This window comes from Dunckerocampus dactyliophorus, chromosome 4 (assembly GCF_027744805.1).
Source record: "Dunckerocampus dactyliophorus isolate RoL2022-P2 chromosome 4, RoL_Ddac_1.1, whole genome shotgun sequence".
NCBI classification, from domain to species: domain Eukaryota; kingdom Metazoa; phylum Chordata; class Actinopteri; order Syngnathiformes; family Syngnathidae; genus Dunckerocampus; species Dunckerocampus dactyliophorus.
In genome coordinates this window covers 5,890,442-5,907,500 of record NC_072822.1, presented here as the reverse complement: position 1 = coordinate 5,907,500, position 17,059 = coordinate 5,890,442, and the positions used below count along the sequence as shown (strand labels likewise).

At 42.5% G+C, this 17,059-nt stretch overlaps 1 protein-coding gene across 3 annotated transcripts in view; it reads left to right on the top strand.

Annotated features, from left to right (window-relative positions):
* Nucleotides 1–17,059, top strand: part of pde4d (phosphodiesterase 4D, cAMP-specific) — a 188,897-nt gene that overhangs the window by 15,045 nt on the left and 156,793 nt on the right. Inside the window, exon 2 of one of the 3 annotated variants that reach the window (XM_054773489.1) lies at nt 4,059–4,297. In XM_054773489.1, the coding sequence (XP_054629464.1) occupies nt 4,059–4,297 (239 nt within the window). Of the gene's footprint in view, nt 1–4,058; nt 4,298–10,592; nt 11,220–17,059 lie in introns of those variants that run through there. The other 2 variants (XM_054773488.1, XM_054773495.1) reach the window with 2 other exon arrangements.

The following is a 17,059-nucleotide window of genomic DNA, read 5'->3' as shown; positions in this document are numbered from 1 at the left end:
CTGCTGATGAAGCACAACTGCTGAAGGCGATGTCGTACAACTTCATGTCAAAAAATCCAAATGTTTTTGTTTGTAAATGAAAAAATGTTGCTCTTGACTTTGGTCATATTTGGGAACTAAAGTAAAGGTCCTGTTCCTGGGAGGGTTAGGGGTGGGGGGGTGCGCAATCTTGTCTCTGAGGTGCTGGGAACCGAGGAGGTCATCCAGCTTTGATGTCTTCAAGACACGCCTAGAGTTTCGGTAGCTGATTAGTTTTGTTAGGTTTCATTGATAAATAGAGTTTCCTAGTATAAAGGCTGAACAGCACAGGTTCTAGGACGGAACCCTGTGGGACAGAGATGTTGTTTAAAACTCTGATGTGTGTGGACCTACAGTGGATGTAGGTCGGAAAATGTGTTTTTCAAAATCTATGAAAAAAATCTGCCCAAAAATGAGCCTTTTGAATCCAGTGGTAACTCAGCTTCAGCAGTGAGATCACTTTCGCAGCCGACAATTTCATTTATCTGTTGGTCGGAAACTGGCTGACCGATCCCCCCATACAGTACAGCACACAGCTTGACTAAAGACTCTGAAATTGACCCTGATTCGAAAGTAAGTCGAAATCAAGCTTAAAACAGTGAACACCCAGCTTTAAAAAGCCAGTTCTGATAAAACTGTTACTGGGGCAACTTCTCTGCCAATCTCTTCAGGGGGGGATACAAATTTTCGTCATTTTTGTTTGGTGACCTCTAAACCCAGCATATACAGTAGATGCAGGCTTTACCTCCTCCAAGGACCCAAATTAGTTCTTTAATTTTTAACGCATGCACTGTTGAACGCATGTTCAGTCCGTAGCTTGACAAAATGGAATTGGATGAAATTTTCTAGAGTCAGTTTCCTTGTATTTCCTATCTGTACCTGGGCATCGATGCCTGTTTTGTAAAATAAATGGAAGTCTCTGTGATAAATAGTATCAATATTTGCCCGGTCAAACTACTACATACTAACGCAAACATGGTCGCTCTAGCACTTTGTAGAACTTACTGGACCCTGTAATAAAAGATAAGGTGTGAATTGGTGCCTGACAGCAAATAAATTGTCTCAGGTTAATCCAACCTTGACCTTTTTAGTAAACCAGAGTGTTTAAATGGACTATCTCTTGCTGGGGACTTTGTTGTGTCTATTTTTAGTGAGGCACGGCACTGGTTGTACTCGTTGGAAAGTCACGTCGTGTGGAACTATCACCTGGAAAACAGACGGAATGTAAATGCTGACTGGCTGAGTCCTCGCTTAACGGGGAAGCCTTGTTATTCATGAACAATAAATGAAAACCCTGCATGGATTACGGCAAGATAAATGGCGGCATATCGGCCTCAATTCATCACACTGTTCCAGCCGCCTGCTTGTGTATTTTGTACCCGTGTATTCAAGTATGCCCTGAATCAAGGATACTCCTGCGCGCGCTCAATAGGCAAATAACTGATTACCTTTGTAGAGTCCCTGAGGACAGTTTACGAAAAGAAACCCAAACAAAACAAACAATAGAAGACACACAATTGAATTCGATCTGGTGCACTTTGATCCATTGGAGTGTTGGGAATATTGTGTGTTCCGTAAGAAAGAGGGGGTAGAAAGCCAGTCATTCTGTAGTTCAGTACATCACAATCCTGATGGACTAGAATGATCATTTGTTTGGCTGTAATGGAGTCATGCAGCTGCCGTCACTGTAGCCGTCGTTTGAATAATATAGTCATTCATCACCTTAATGCACTCTGTCTACCTTTGTTTTTCTCATAGGAAATACTATTCTAGCATGTGTAATAACAGCAAACAACCCACCTCAGTTAAAGTGGAAGCAACACACCCGTAAATTAAAAATAGCAGCAGCAGCAGCAGCGTTGCATAACTGAGTCATGTTGTGGGTCATGGGTTTTATCTCCTTTAGGGGAGTGAAGCGTTTGTTCCTGTGCTTATTATTATTATTTTTTTAGAGCGATTTAGTGAAGTAAATTCCATTCATGCAAATGTACATTGGACCAAAGATGGGGAAAAAACGGCGGTGGTACATCTCGCAGTGCGACAGCAACAAAGATGGTGGAAAACAACTAAATGGGACTCAAATAGAGGTGCGCAGTGGTGATGTTAGCTGCCAGACAAAGAGAGTGGGAGGGAGATGTGGTTTGAAAAACAAAGTGAGGTACCCCTCACATTTCACCAACCTATTAAGCAACAACACACCACCTCCTCGTTATCAACCAATCGTGGTTACGGCGAGCGAGGCGTATTCATTCTGAACATGAACATTACAACACAGGCAGGTCACCCACGTTCCCTGTCTTCTGTCCTCTTTGGCTATGACAATTGTTGTGATTTGTGTTTTGTATGGTGACATTATTACTTTGCTGTGCTTTTATCTATATTATTGGATTGAAATTCTGCTCAGTTTGCATGTCACAAAATTTCATATTGAAATTTTAAGTAAGAAGCCATTGTTTTGTACAAAATTGGTATGTTTTCCTTTTTTAAAAGTACAGATTTGGTACCGGTATCCCACAAAAGTGAGTAGGAACATAACTGTGTCCTACCTGCAGTCAAGCATGGTGTTGGTAGCGTCATGGCCTGGGCCTGCTTGAGTCCTGCCATCACTGGGGAGCTGCGGTTCATTGGGGAAGAAGGCAGTGCTCGCACTAAATAATGACACTTTGGACACAATTTCAACATGTTCACAGTGATGTGTACTCACTTGTGTTGCCGTATGTTGACTCATTTTCAGTGGTTAGTTAAGCTGTACTCCTATACAAGCTGTACATTTACAAGCTGTAAATTTAATTTCTTTCATACTGCCAGCTGAAAAGATCTTATAAAATGTTAAGACTGTACTCATTTTTGTGACATACGATATATGTATTGAAGGACAGTTCTTGCAGCTTATAAACACAGTGTTATACAGTATATATGTTATATATGTATGTTACATATATACAGGTATGTATGTTATATGTGTGTTTTATATGTAATTGGTTGTTTGGCTGCACACTATTATGCAATACAGCACAAGTCAAAATCGTCATCAAGCCGAGATACAGTGTTTTCATGAGTTATTTAGCAACTATAACTATACACATAATAATGTTCTTTGAATACAACACGAGGCCATTCTGTTCGTAGCCCTGACTGGTATATTCCTGAAACTTTACAAAATGATAGCGAAGTTCAGGTACCTGAAAGTTCTGCTTATGAAGGAAGAAATAGTCCAAGGTTTTGCTTATACGAAATCCATTTCTTCAACTTTGACCTCAAGGTCAACCTATGACTTTGGGCAGAAAGACTCCAGCACAGGACAGAAACTCCTGATTAAATTCTCAGCTTTCTTTGGCCATTAAGATCAAAATAATAATCTGTTCTGTTCTGTCTATTTTATTTGTTAATGCTTTGTCTAATCACGACTGCACTCAGCACTAACTCTTCATTCTTGTGAGTTCATTGTCAGTACTCACCCCCCTTCTGTTATGTCTGTTTTATAATTATTAGTTATGATGATTGTCATATGAAATATTTACGCTGACAAGAACTTTGACTGCTATTTTACCACATTGTTGCATCGCCTTACCGTTTTCCTTTGTATTTTAAACCAGCAAAGACTACATTTGGAATACAGGAAGTGACCAAATGTAATGCAATTGAGGGGAAACTCCTTTGGACATGTGGGACTGTCAACTGTAATATGTGATCTGCAGTATTCCAATGTAACTTGTATGCATGTTCAAATAAATGAAACCATAACCATAACCATATTGAAGGGGCCTGTTCTAGTGTACCGTGCTTTGGCACGGTTACCACTTCATCCACTGTTTCTATTATGCAAGATGGCAGCACTGGTTATAGTTTGAAGTGATACGACACATCTACACCCTTGCATGTGCAAGCATACCGTGCTCAAGCCACTGTGTTGCGTCCAAGGAAGTGCGCCATGCTTGAGCCCGATGCTGGATACTCATACTAGTCAAACCACCCGTATTTTATCCAACTGTGTCTAATTTTCTTGTCAGTTTGCTCATAATCTTTCATTCTCACCCCAGGTGCCTGGCGGTTCGACAGATCCCCCAGAGACGGGGCCCGTCACCTGCATGGAGCCCTTCCTGGTGCGGAGGCTGTCTTGTCGCACGGTGCAGCTGCCTCCTTTGGCTTTCAGGCAGGCCGAGCAGTCGTACTGTGAGCGCAAACCAGAGGCCGACTCGGGGACCGTTCCTCCGCGGCCCAACACTTTGCCACTTCGCACGCCACCCCTCATTGCCATCACCTCGGCTGACACCAGCAGGTAGGACAACACGGAGGCTATTTTAACGAAAGCTTTATGGGAAATTAAATCCTACATGATGGATAGATTGATCATCACATTCATGTTCTTGACGAATTACAAAGCATAGTGCTGATCTTTCATGAGATGGATGTTTGCAAACCCCCTGTAGGCTGAAATTCATAATACCTCTCAGAGTATGATTTGGTCATTTATCCCGGAATGGAGTGGACTCATAACTTTCGTGAGTCATCAAGTCTAATATATCTCTGTCACTCGTCTAAAAGCTGTTTTTAAACCAGCCCTTGCCAAATGTTTGACTCCGCATACAATCTATAACCCTGAACCTCCGCTGCACTCCAAACTTACACTGTAACCTCCACAGTCCAACACAATCTGACTTCATAACAAGCTTCCCCATAGAAAGTACCGTAAAGTGAATTAATGTCTACTGCCGTCATCATTAAGCCTTTATTACCAAGCAATGTTTTAAGTAACATTTTAGCATGCCTGACTGCCATACAAGTCCAAAAAGATGAGTCACTACACAGTAAAACTGACATACAGTGGAAACTCTGTTAGCATGTTTTTCGGTTAATTCAAATTTAAATTTATGCCACAATTTTGCCTCGGTTCCCGTAAATTTTGCCTACAATATGGCGCAGGTCTTGCCGTGTTATTAATACACCGTGTTCTTAGTGTATTTTTTATCACAAAACATCATTGTTAGCAGCGTGTTAGCTTGCTACGACATGGAAACAGTAAATGCAAGTCAGTTCCGTCGGCCGTCTATGATGTCATCAACGGTTGTCTCTGTAGTTCTTTGCTAGTTCTTTGCTAACACAGTTACGCCACAAGTCTCTAAAATGTTAACACAAAACCCATTTTTATAGTTCTACAATTAGGGGTGTCCCGATACAATATGTTCACTTCAGATCTGAAACCGTCGCCCATGCCGATATCAATCCAATATCAACACAAAATACTTTTATTACTTATTTTGTAGTGTGGAATGTTAGAAAAGGCTTGATCAGGTGATTTTACTCAAACAGAGAACAATAATCAGCAACAGTAGGAATTAGAAAAACTGACCCATTTACTTCTTTTTATCAACAATGTAGTGGCGGCTAGGCATAATATAGTGCGGTTTGAGGTGCTCAATTAAGCGTTTAAACCCGCCTTTACGCATCACTGACAGGGGCTGGTCATCTTTTCTGTTATAGCAAATGACTTCTTGTCATCCCGTGGGAGTTTCCCGAGTAATGCTGCTTCAAATACGCAAATAGTTTGGTTGTGTTAAGCGTCCCCAGTTCTGTGCCACCACGGGAAACTTGTGCATGACAAGTGTTGCACTCATCTACAACATCTTTTCATGGAGGACGTATGAAATATCTGAACGTGCGTTACGCTAATTACACGCTAATTACGTTTTTGGGGTGCACGTGTGGCGCACGACACACATAGGAGTTCGCAAGTGCGACGTGCGAAAAAAATAGACATTTTGCCCAAACGTGACACTAGCAAAACGTACGAAAGACATACAAACACAAGTGCCTGTGGAGTTTGTTTGACATGACAAAGAACCTCTGTGGCCGGTCTGCGGCTTGTCTACTGCTCGAAAATCAGCACGTCACACGCGGCCTCTGTGCGCTTCTTGCATTTTTTTGCATGTAAACCGGCTGTAGGAGCTGTACGACTGGTTGTGACCTAAACTTAAAGTAAAACTACTTTTTTTTCAAGACGCTTCACAGATTTAACAGGTCGGTGTCATACTGCAGTAACAGCATCTCACAAAAGTAAGTACACCCCTCAACAACAATTTTTATGATAATATACCTTTTGTAGGGACAACCCTAGAAATGAAGCTTGCCTATACTGTACTAGTCGTAAGTGTACAGCAGTATAGATTTAATATCCACTGAAAGTGACTCAACATTGAACATCTGGCAACACAAGCGAATAGCAAGATAATTGTGTCCTGCCTAGAGTCATGCATGGTGATGGTGGCGGCATCATGGTCTGGGGGCTGCATGAGTGCTGCCAGCCACTGGAGAGGTGCATTTCACTGGAGGGAAACATGAATTCCAACGTACTGTGACATTCTGAAGCAGAGCACGTAACCTATATAACACGGTTGCTGAAATGCAAGGGGTGTAATCACTTCTGTGAAATACTGTATTTAGAGGTGCTACTTAATCGAGCCTTTTTGCATGCATGTCTTTGTATTGCTCCCATCGTCGCAGTAAGTATTGTCAGTACTTGGAGGTACTTGTTTTGATGCTCAGAAGTCGGGTGTGATGTATCCTTGTGCAGTAAATGAGTCGCCTCTTCAGAGCTTTCATACAGTGTTCCGTGTCAAAGCCAGTGTTGCCATTGGGCAGTTCAAATGGGAGGTGTCCTCTGAATTTGCTTTGACTGTGAATGGATGCTGCATCCTGCTCATCAGCCATGTTACCAGTACACCGCTATATACTGTATAATACCATATACTGTATGTACACTCTTGCTCAATACTCTATCAGTGTACCAGATGAGGAATGAAAAACACTTTTTTATTTTTGATTTTTTTATACCATCCTCATGTTGCTTGTTCCTGCTTGCCAAGAATGTTGGAAACTGCAGTGAGTGAATAAATAAGAAAGGCACGAGCTGCAAGCTTACTAATAAGGCTAACTTGCTTCAGGGGCTTTAATTAGCGACTGGCTAATAAAGCACTGCAAATGGAATTGGGGGGGGGGGGGGGGGGGGGGAGAAGGGCGATTGATATGTAGAGATTAACAAAAAAAAGAAAAGGACATTGCTGAAAGTGTGGATTCCATGACCAGACAACTTCAATACATTAACTGCCAATTTTAATGTTTTTTCTGCTTTCCTGACATTTTTGTGTGCGGCATTGTTGGCAATGTGTCACTACCAAAAAGCTGCTGCTCGTCATTCCCACTGAATCATTTGCCCAAGCAGCCGGCATGGAAATGCCAAAGGGTGTCAGACGTACAATAAAGAGTCCGCCCAAACTCTTTGACTAATTGTTTGCAAGTTTTTTAATGCAAGCTTTTCAATGGGGAAGACTATCGACATGTGTGTGTGTGTGTGTGTGTGTGTGTGTGTGTGTGTGTGTGTTGGTAATCATGTTCAATAGGCTGGATCGGTTGTCTTCTGACAAAATTGAACCTTTGGCTACCAGTATGTCATCGCAGTAATTAGTGATGGGTAGGGTAAGCCATTAATTGATTCTTAGCAAATCTGTCAGCTGTGTGTAATTGATTGTTGTTTAACTGAAGCAATTCAGGCAAAATGCAGTAAATAGTAAGTAGCAAGCAGTAAGTAGTAAGTAAGAGTGACTGCAACCAGCAGAGGCGCTGTTGCATTCATCCACAAAGACCTCTACAATGGTACAACTCCTCTGGCCAGCATTAATCTGATCAATACTTGACACTGGCATGGAAACAGGAGTTTACAACATTCACAGAGATAATATTTTCAGGCCGTGTTTTCCCCTTTCTTCCTTGCGAAAGTGCTCCAAATGTGTAAAAGAGCAAGGGTATCTATGTTTTTCAGTTGGATTTAATGTCTGGACTCATACAAAAACCTTTCTTTTGTTGATTTGGATGTACAGCCACTGGAGGAACAGAACATAGATCCCATTTTTAGTGCAACATGTTTACATTCTAAGTGTTTATAACAGCGCCTTGGCCAAATTTGTTATTTCTTTCAATTTTGATGAATTTCTGACCAATTACGAGGGTAGAGCCACAACAACTACATTTGGAGTACAGAAATAGTTGAAAGCAGTTGAAAATTGCTTTACTAAGCACCAAGAAAGTGGTACAATTTGCAAGTGCTGTTTTTCACAATAGGCTGGTACTGTATGTGCATGTGAACAGAAAACAGCACAGCAGCAAAGGTGTTGATAAAGAACATTCATAATAAATAATTAACTTCTTTCAATATACTGTATATTGTTAACAACTAGGGGATGTCCTGTGGGATACACTGTTGGTACATAAGTTAACATCAAGCACCTCAACAGCTGTCACTGCTGAGCCTATTTATAATGTAGGGATTTTTAATCACATAATTATGTTTGACAGTGTAGAGAAAACAGGCAATGCACAGAATTTGCCTTGCTGCATGCTCGACTCCCTCTGTCTATAATTCAATACAATACAGAAAGGCTGCGCCTCATGCACCATCTTTGACTTTCGGGTGTGTTTAGCAGTGGAGCATGCAGTTTAATAACAAAGTGTGCAGTATTAATAAACAGGCAAAGATGTAGCCTACAGTGCTACTGTATGTTTTCACAACTGGCTCATGGTTAAAAGCATCCCTGGTCGCAGTACACACGCTTGTACACGATAACAGGCGATAGATGTTGTATTTTCCAGCAACGCAGCTGTCCCTGGTAAATAACACGACAGTGATGCACTGTGGATGTTTTTGTGCATCTGCAAATTGCATTCAAACAACATTCTGGAGAAGCTTCCGAGCCAGCAAACCACCAGATGCTCGCGGCACGCTGCAAGCCTGTTTATGGCGGTTGTTTTATGTGTTAATGGCAGTAATTAGTCTACATACCAGTAACAGAATCCTGTTTGTCCTTATTGGAATTCATGTGCATGTCATAGACTAACATGAAAAATGTTGCGTGCAATTAATGAATTACTTTAAAAGATATTACAAAAACTCCATAATCGTTTCCCACAAAACTTTGTAGCGGAGTTGTACACGGGCCAAGGAACAGTAGATTACTTTTGCAGATCTGGATAATGGTGCGGCTTAGGTTAGTGCCGACTTTGTAATGTGCATTACTGCCACATGCAGGACTGGAGTGGAACAACATTGCCAAGCATGTCATGACTTTTCCATCCAAAAAAGACCGCATGGTGATTTATCAACACTAATTTTGCACAACACAGCAGCAACAGAACCATTGTTGCTTCATTAATGCAGCATTAATACCGGTGATCAGTTTATGGTAGGGCAAGTGTACCATGCATGAGTTTCAAAGTGAAAAACTGTCTCATGTTTTAACCTCGTTTAACAACAGAACATGAAGTTGTTGACCTATGGGTGTTGCTTTCGTTTCATGCAGGGGTAGATGCACGTGCGTGTGTTTTATAACCCACACGGACGATTGAAAAAACATTCATGTTGTCTCCTGGTCATTGTTTATCTCATTCCTCACTGTTTGGATGAACACAGGCGTTATAATGCGTGACCAAGTCAGCTGTGGTTGCTTTTTCAGGCTTCTGATTGGCCAAAATGCACATGACAGCCGGTCAATGTGTTTGTGTAGAAGTCTACTTGTGTGGATGGACAATTTTTTCTTACACCGGAGTGGGGGAAATAGCCTTAGGCTTGTTAGGTATTAGGCTTGCTGGTATTTCAGTAAGTTATTCGTGCATTACTGCCACCTACAGGACTGGAGTGGGACAGCACATCATGATATTTTCAATTTAATAATTCAGTCGGCTGCATTTAGGATTGTTGGGTCTGTATTTTTTTATGATTATTGATTGCGCAAGTAGCTCACAAAACACTTATTGGTAAATTATTTGATCATAACAACACCTTGTACAGAAATATGAACTGTGGGGAAGGTTTAAACTGATTTCAAAATAAGGTGGCCCTCTGTTGTATTGTTTGAAGGTTATCCTGCCAACGACCTTGTTGGAACTCGAGGAATGGATAATGAATTCAAACGAAAATAAAAAGTGGGGAGACCCGAGTCAGCAACACATGTCACACACCAGCCTTGCTGCTTCCTATGCTGTGTGCGCAGCGCCTTCACACTTACCTGCTGCCGTTGTTTTCTGTCACCTTGTTGTGGGGAAGATTACATTTCAGCTGTTAAAGGAATGGCGATTGCATTCTCCCACGCTATTAGTTTCCAGAGTAATGTGCCTGCACTGCAAAAGGAAATCTGTTTGCACACACCCTCCTGCTCTTCCACATATCCCGTTTTTTCCGGAAAATAAAAGCAGGAGAGATGTTTCTTTGTACTCGGATGCCACAACCTAACAAATTACAACAGAGAGGAGCTATTTGGATGACCTAATTAGGTACTTTCTCCCATCTAAAGTCATCTGTATGCACTAAGAGTTTGTATGTTGAATCCTAGTTGTAATACTGGGCCGTTTTCCAGCTTCAATGCTGTTAAATGATTGGGCCAAGTGGCTCTCTGCCCACTCTAGCACCCTCTGCTTCTTGTGGGATATACTGGGAGGTGCTCTGGGTGGGTCTCTCATGTTTAATGTATAATCCTGCTCTTTATATAGTTGCTGCCTGGTGTTCCTCCTGCACAGGACTTCTTAGGGTGGGTGAATTGGAGGAGTGGAGCTATCAAAGTTGTGGACATGCATACAGGGCACGTCCTGGACCGGACTGAGCCTGTGACAGGGCACCTTGCAGGAGTGGGCGTGTACTGGGAAACACTTCATGGACACTAAAAACTTTCACATGGACCCTACATGGATGTATTGTCGCCTCTGCATGTGCATGGAGGCGAAGTTTAATACAATAACAACAAACTGGACGTAAAACAACCCGTAAAGTTTTCATAATTTGCATTTGAATGCCCCCAAAAGTGTTTAAAACAATTTTTCTTAAATAAAGCGGGCGGGGGGATGGAGCCCGTAAGTGGCAAAGTTGGCGGGCAGTCCTCGGTGGCCGGCGGTGGCGGCGGAGGAGGAACCGGCGTGAGTGCGAAGGCGCCCAAACATCTGTGGAGGCAGCAGCAGAACCAGGCTGCGCTCTCTCCGCTCCACCACACGCTCCTAGTGCGCAGGAACCAGCAGCGAGTGAGACAGCGAGGCTTCTCCGACACCGAGCGGTACCTCAGCCCCCTCAACATGGACCGGACTTACGCCGTGGACACGGGCCACCGACCCGGACTGAAGAAATCGCGCATGTCGTGGCCGTCGTCGTTTCAAGGTCTTCGACGGTAAGAAGCTTTAAGCGTGCGTGCGTGAGTGCGGGGATAGAGGAAGGTGGTGGGGGACGAAGTACTCCAATGATGGGCGTTGGAAGTGTGTTTGGTTCTTATTTCTTGCAGAACTTTGGACAGGTTTGATGCAATATTGCAGCCCTGGTGGCGATACTACTTTTGGAATGGTGAAACCACACACGCACACCGCTTTATGGCTTCAAATGCGTGGATTATTATTGCATTCATGTGTTTTATCAAAATAACAGAGGGTCAGCTTGAAGGTTATTTGTACAAAAGTGACTATACAATTGACTAGAAAATGTGACACAAGGTTTTGGTGCATATACGTTTAAGAATGTATTTGTGCACTCATCCTCAAGGATCAACACCATGTAGCCATGAAATGTGCTCTCACACTTATCACTTGCACCCCCCTCCCCCCTCCTTCACTTCCGTGCATTTTAGCAGCTTCAGTCAAAGTGATGACATTGATGTTTGCAACAACATTTAATGAAGCACGTCCTGCACACACAGGCACAAAAAGCAGCAAGGGTGAGTGTGTTGGAACTGCTCTAATTACTCACATGTTCTGGGAAGGAGAGAGGGGGAAAACAATCTGACAATGAAATCTGAGAAGGTCACCTCCTCTCCCTTGTCTAAAGTGACTGTTAGGGATGCAGGTTTGATGTCAAACCACTTGATGTGAAGTCCCCTCCGCTCCCTTTCGTCTTTCTTTTAGTCAAATATTCTAGCGGTCTGTTATATTGAAAAAGGCCATTGGTTGGTTTGACTGGCTGGCTGACAAGAACGGTCCCTGAATTTAGTGGCAGAACAGTCACATGGAAGCTAGAGAGGGAGGGAGCAGGAGGAGGGCACGCGAGATCAGAGCACAGATGGATGTGACACAGCCAACATTTTTTTTAAAAAGAAAAACAACAAAATTAGGCTTCCGTGTGACAAATCGGACAAAAATGCTCATGCACTCAAGAAGCCATCAATAAAAAACTGTATATTGGCTTGAGGAGGTTAATAGCCTGTGTGATGCCCAGAGCAAATTACATTTTACACCAAAGACTAATTATGTTAGAGATACATTGGACTGTGCATGGTGAGGAACAACAAAACACCAAATCTAATTTACAGCAGCATGCTCTGATTTGCAGCTGGTCACCCATGTGTGTGTCCTTTTTATAGCTTATGTGCTCCATGTTGTGTTTAATGGTCGTCTTACGCTTTTACCTGCACTGACAAACTGCCAACTTATTTTTTTGGTGGACAGAAATTCAACGATAGCAGTTGTTGTTCCTTTGGTGGTACCCACTCTGACCACCACTGCTCTTTCCGTTGGCAAAACCAGACACGACAAGGTACCTAGTCAGCCGGGGTCGTAAGTGTGCCTAGCTGATGCCGTATCAGGTGATATCAACCATTGCCATCCTTGCATCACGCAAAATCACAGCATTATAGCCGTCGTAGTAGATCGGCATTCTTATCCACCTTTGTCTTGCACATTGAACCCAGCATAGACAAATATTGCCGCACCTGTGTGCCCTTTCACGTTGCAGAACAGCATTCCCCGCATCCGATACATTGCATATGTTACGTATGTGACCCCTGTCCCAACATTGTGGAATACCCTTACACACAGGCAGACTTCATCCCCCTATTCTGCTGTACACACAGAACAGTGGCACAAAAGGTGAGCTTTGACTGTGTGAAAGGAGCTAAAGCCAAGTTGGTGTCTGCCTAAAAGTGAATGCTATAAAAGGCGGGTGTGATTTTTCTTGGCTGATGCAGTTTAACACCGTTTATACACCTTGAAGTAGAAATGCGGGCCTTAACTTTTTTTTTTTGTGGTAAAAATGTTACCAAAATCCGACAATTCTCATGTTGCTTTTTTGCATCCTTCTCTTCGAGCAGAGATTCTCAAACGGTGGTTCCAAAAGTGGGTTGCGCACCCGTTTTCAGTGGGTCACGGGTCTTTGCCTGGGGGCAAAAATCATGCAAAAATAAGCTTGCGCTCTTATTCTGAAGGGGATTTTTTAATGCAGCAGGGTGTCTGTTAATACCCCTTAAGGTGACGACAGTACTCTGTCGTGCTAATTTAATGCTTATTCACAAATATACTGTACAAATATGTATATATTAGGGATGTCCAATATTGGCTTTTTTGCCGAAAACCGATATGCCGACTCTCAACTTCCGATATCAACTGATACCGATACTGATCCCGATATGTGTAACATCACATATCTTTTTCATGAGTAAAATTGTTGTAAAGTACCAGTACTCTTAAATGACTATAAACGAGAGGCATTCACTTAAATTTCTATGTAGAAAGGCGTTTTATGAAGTACATTTCCTTGTATTCACTTACAGCGCAGCCTTGCCACATCCAGTATGGTGGCCACGCTGACGTACATCTCAGTGAAGCGGCGTCTGCGTATGCAGCGCTTCCTGTTTCCCAGCGTGCTTTGCTGTACTGTAGTTGTAAACAGCATAATACTGTAAGTTACATGTTTAGAGCTCACATAGTTGTCGGTTATTCTGCATTGTAGTGTCTTGTCTGTTGTTAACTACCTATTCCGTTGCTGTGTGTTGTTTTTTTTAGCTCTATCTTAAAAAAACACCGTGAGTAAGACTAGTGTGTGGAATGGTAACCCCCCCTGCCCCCCATTTCTAAGAAGCTGGTAAGTTCATTTTGAACGTTGTTGTTTAAATATAGTTACCTTATCTACACAGGCTTGTGAGCAGCACAACATTAACTTCATGATTCAGCAAGTTCAGCAGTTTTGCAAATTTGTGAGCTTAGCGCTAATACCTCTGTATCGGCTTTTATTGTAGGGGAAAAAATGATACCGATGTTGGCCGATACTCCGTTTTTATGCTAGTGTTGGCCCGATAATTATCTGTGGCCGATAATATGGGACAATCACATACACATATGTGTGGGTGTGTGCTCAAAACTACCCACACCTATAACCTGCAAGTCATTCAGGGTAGTCTTGTGGGACTTACTCTCCCCCACACACTACACATGTCATTTGGGTAGCTGCTTGTCATTAAAAGGTGATGGTGGATCCTGCAGCAAAACCAGTTGAGAACCAGTGTCTTAGAGTACCGAAAGGGTGGAGCTAGAGGTGGAAAACCTCGCACGTCTGTACCGTTTATACAGAACAGTGACACGGTGGGGGGAAAGGTGGAAAAAAGTGGGATTTTTACTGTGTGAAAGGACTGATTTAACGGCATTAGCGGCATTAGTTCAGGCACAGTACTGCTTGGAACGGTGTTTTGTTGAAAAGGGATGCTAACGGCAAAGCAAGCATTGTGACATCGTAGGTGCACAGAATAGTGTAACAGTAAACAAAGGACGGCGATGAAGGACAGCCGGTCTTCTTGGCATGTGGTTGTTTATGATAAGAAGAGGTCAAAAGGAGCATTTTGTCCTCTGGAGGGGTGCTAATTTTCTGTCGACCAATCAGCTGAGTGCAATGTGTCTCACGCTACCCTTTAGGCTGCGTGCCTCTTTAGTAGGGTATGGAGAATTGTGCAGAAAAGAGTGCTACTTGCGACTTACTACTTACTAGAAATGTGGTTATTACAAGCTGCATGTGTTCAGTAAAAGGTGCTTTCTCCTTGTGCTCTCATTAATGGCCCTCAGTTATGCAGTGGTTGTGTTTTGAAGGCCACCCGTCAGCCTTAGCAAACATACAGTAAAGTAAGTAAAGGTCTAAGAAGATGCAGAATATGATGCCTTTAAATGAGGGTTGTCAAAGCTTTTTCCATCGCGAGCCACATCCAGACACGCGGACATTCTTTTGTCTGGGTTTTAATTTTCATGTTTGGACACATGCATGTCTACAGGTCACTACAGGTCAGCTTGACGATTACTTTTTTTTTTTAAGTGACAACATTAGAACACAATGTGACACAAGCGTTAGATGGAAATATTTTATTTCATGTATTTGACCTTTTTATTTATTAAATATGCTAAAACCAATTTAATGTAGGTTAAGATATGCTAAAATATTTAAGAAAATGCAGCAACATAATCTGAGGATATGGCCGCCGGCCCAGATTTGGGACACCCGTGCCTTTAAATGAAGCGGTATGTGCCTGTGTTGTTTATATGCGCCATACTTTGGCCGAACCTCATTAACCCAGGCAGCGGCACGCCTCATTTCTTCACATGAAAATCTCAGAAATGGAGTTGCTTCAAGTCAGATAAAGCTGACACATCTCCTGATTACAGCAGACAGATATAAACAACAAGCAGGGCACTGTCCCCTTAGAAAAGGAATGAAGAAAAGTCCCCCCATGCCCCTTTTGCCTTCTACTCCATAATAATCTTGCTTATGTGTGGCGAGACGGCAGCCCTTTCCTCCCTCCAAAGATGTTACAGTGTGTCCCTGAGTGGCTGGTGTGGTGCAAAGTCCAGCAGCCCCCCCAGGTATTACACATCACCCAAATGTGTCACAATCTAGGCTGGGCTTGGATGCCGCTTGAGGCGTCTCAGAGACCTTAACGAGAATCTGGAGCATCCTCTGATGACGAGATGGCATTTGTCTTGTTTCTTTCCTGCTGCTAGGCCCTGTTTGTGTCATAGGGTTCTATATCGGTAGAGATCTCTGTCGAAGGGAGATTAGTGAATGGAAAAGGAAATACCGGAACGAAAGCAGCAGATTGGAAGCCTTACTCCCGCCTTTCAAGTCCAAAAGTCTGTTAGGCTAGGAGGTTTGTAGCCAGTTTGAGCATGTTGTTAAATCACAACTGTTATTGGTGATGTGACTACAGCACATACAATCTAAGTGTCTACAATCTCTTCATTTGTTTTAATCAAGCTTTTTAGTTTTCCAACAGACCTGCACATTTCTGTTGCTCTCAACTTCCCTTTAAAATGTGCTCGTCTGGTGCACTGCCAGATTGTCCATATACTGTAAATGCCTCTATTCAATGTATGGTTGCCTACTGACACCAGGTGTGTGGTCTACAAAAGCAAATAACTGGCATTAACAGCTGTGGCTGTAGGCAAACCTCCTGATGTAGTTAAAAAAAATATATTAACGCCACAAGATGGCGGCTATATCTACCTCTGCATGAGCTTTAAATTGTTGTTTGCGCTACTCAGCTGTTGGCGTTATACTCATGCGTGTTACACTTGCCGTACTGTTTACGATGAAGTCATCACCAGTGTTAATGCTAGGTGAGCAGATTGCTTTTACAAGATTGGTTCTGTTGCTGCCGTGTTGTGCAATATACAGGGTCCTCCAGAAGTATTGGTACAGTGAGGCCAATTTCTTTATTTTTGCAGTAGACTGAAAACATTTGAGTCTGACATCCAAAGATGATTGTGATACAGAGAGCAACACTTCAACTTTTATTTCCGGGTGCAGTCGTGCCTCGCTACATGGTGGTTCAAACATCACACCCACACTCTAGTGCGGTTTTTCAAACATGAGTATATTAATCAATGATCACAGTCTCGTGGTTGAATATTGTCTATTATTCGTTAACAAAATGCATATTTAAGCAAGTTGTATGTATTCATGGTCTAAATTAAACATTTCCAATCATACAAATGGCGAAGTGAATGAAAATACAAGTATAAGGAATTCAAAGGACGTGATATGAAGTGTAATAGCTTCAGCTGAGTGCTAGCAGCAGGTTAGCAGTGTTGAGAGTGGCCGACAGCAGCTCCTGTGTAAATGTTCACTGCATGTGTTCTCTGCTTGTTAATAAAGTGATTGAAGTGCATCATGAGTCTCTCCTTAACTCAGTCAATCCCAGCCATTTTTCTAAATCAGGGATCAGGGGTTCAGGATTCTAAAAATGTATAAATACGTCTTTGGTATTGA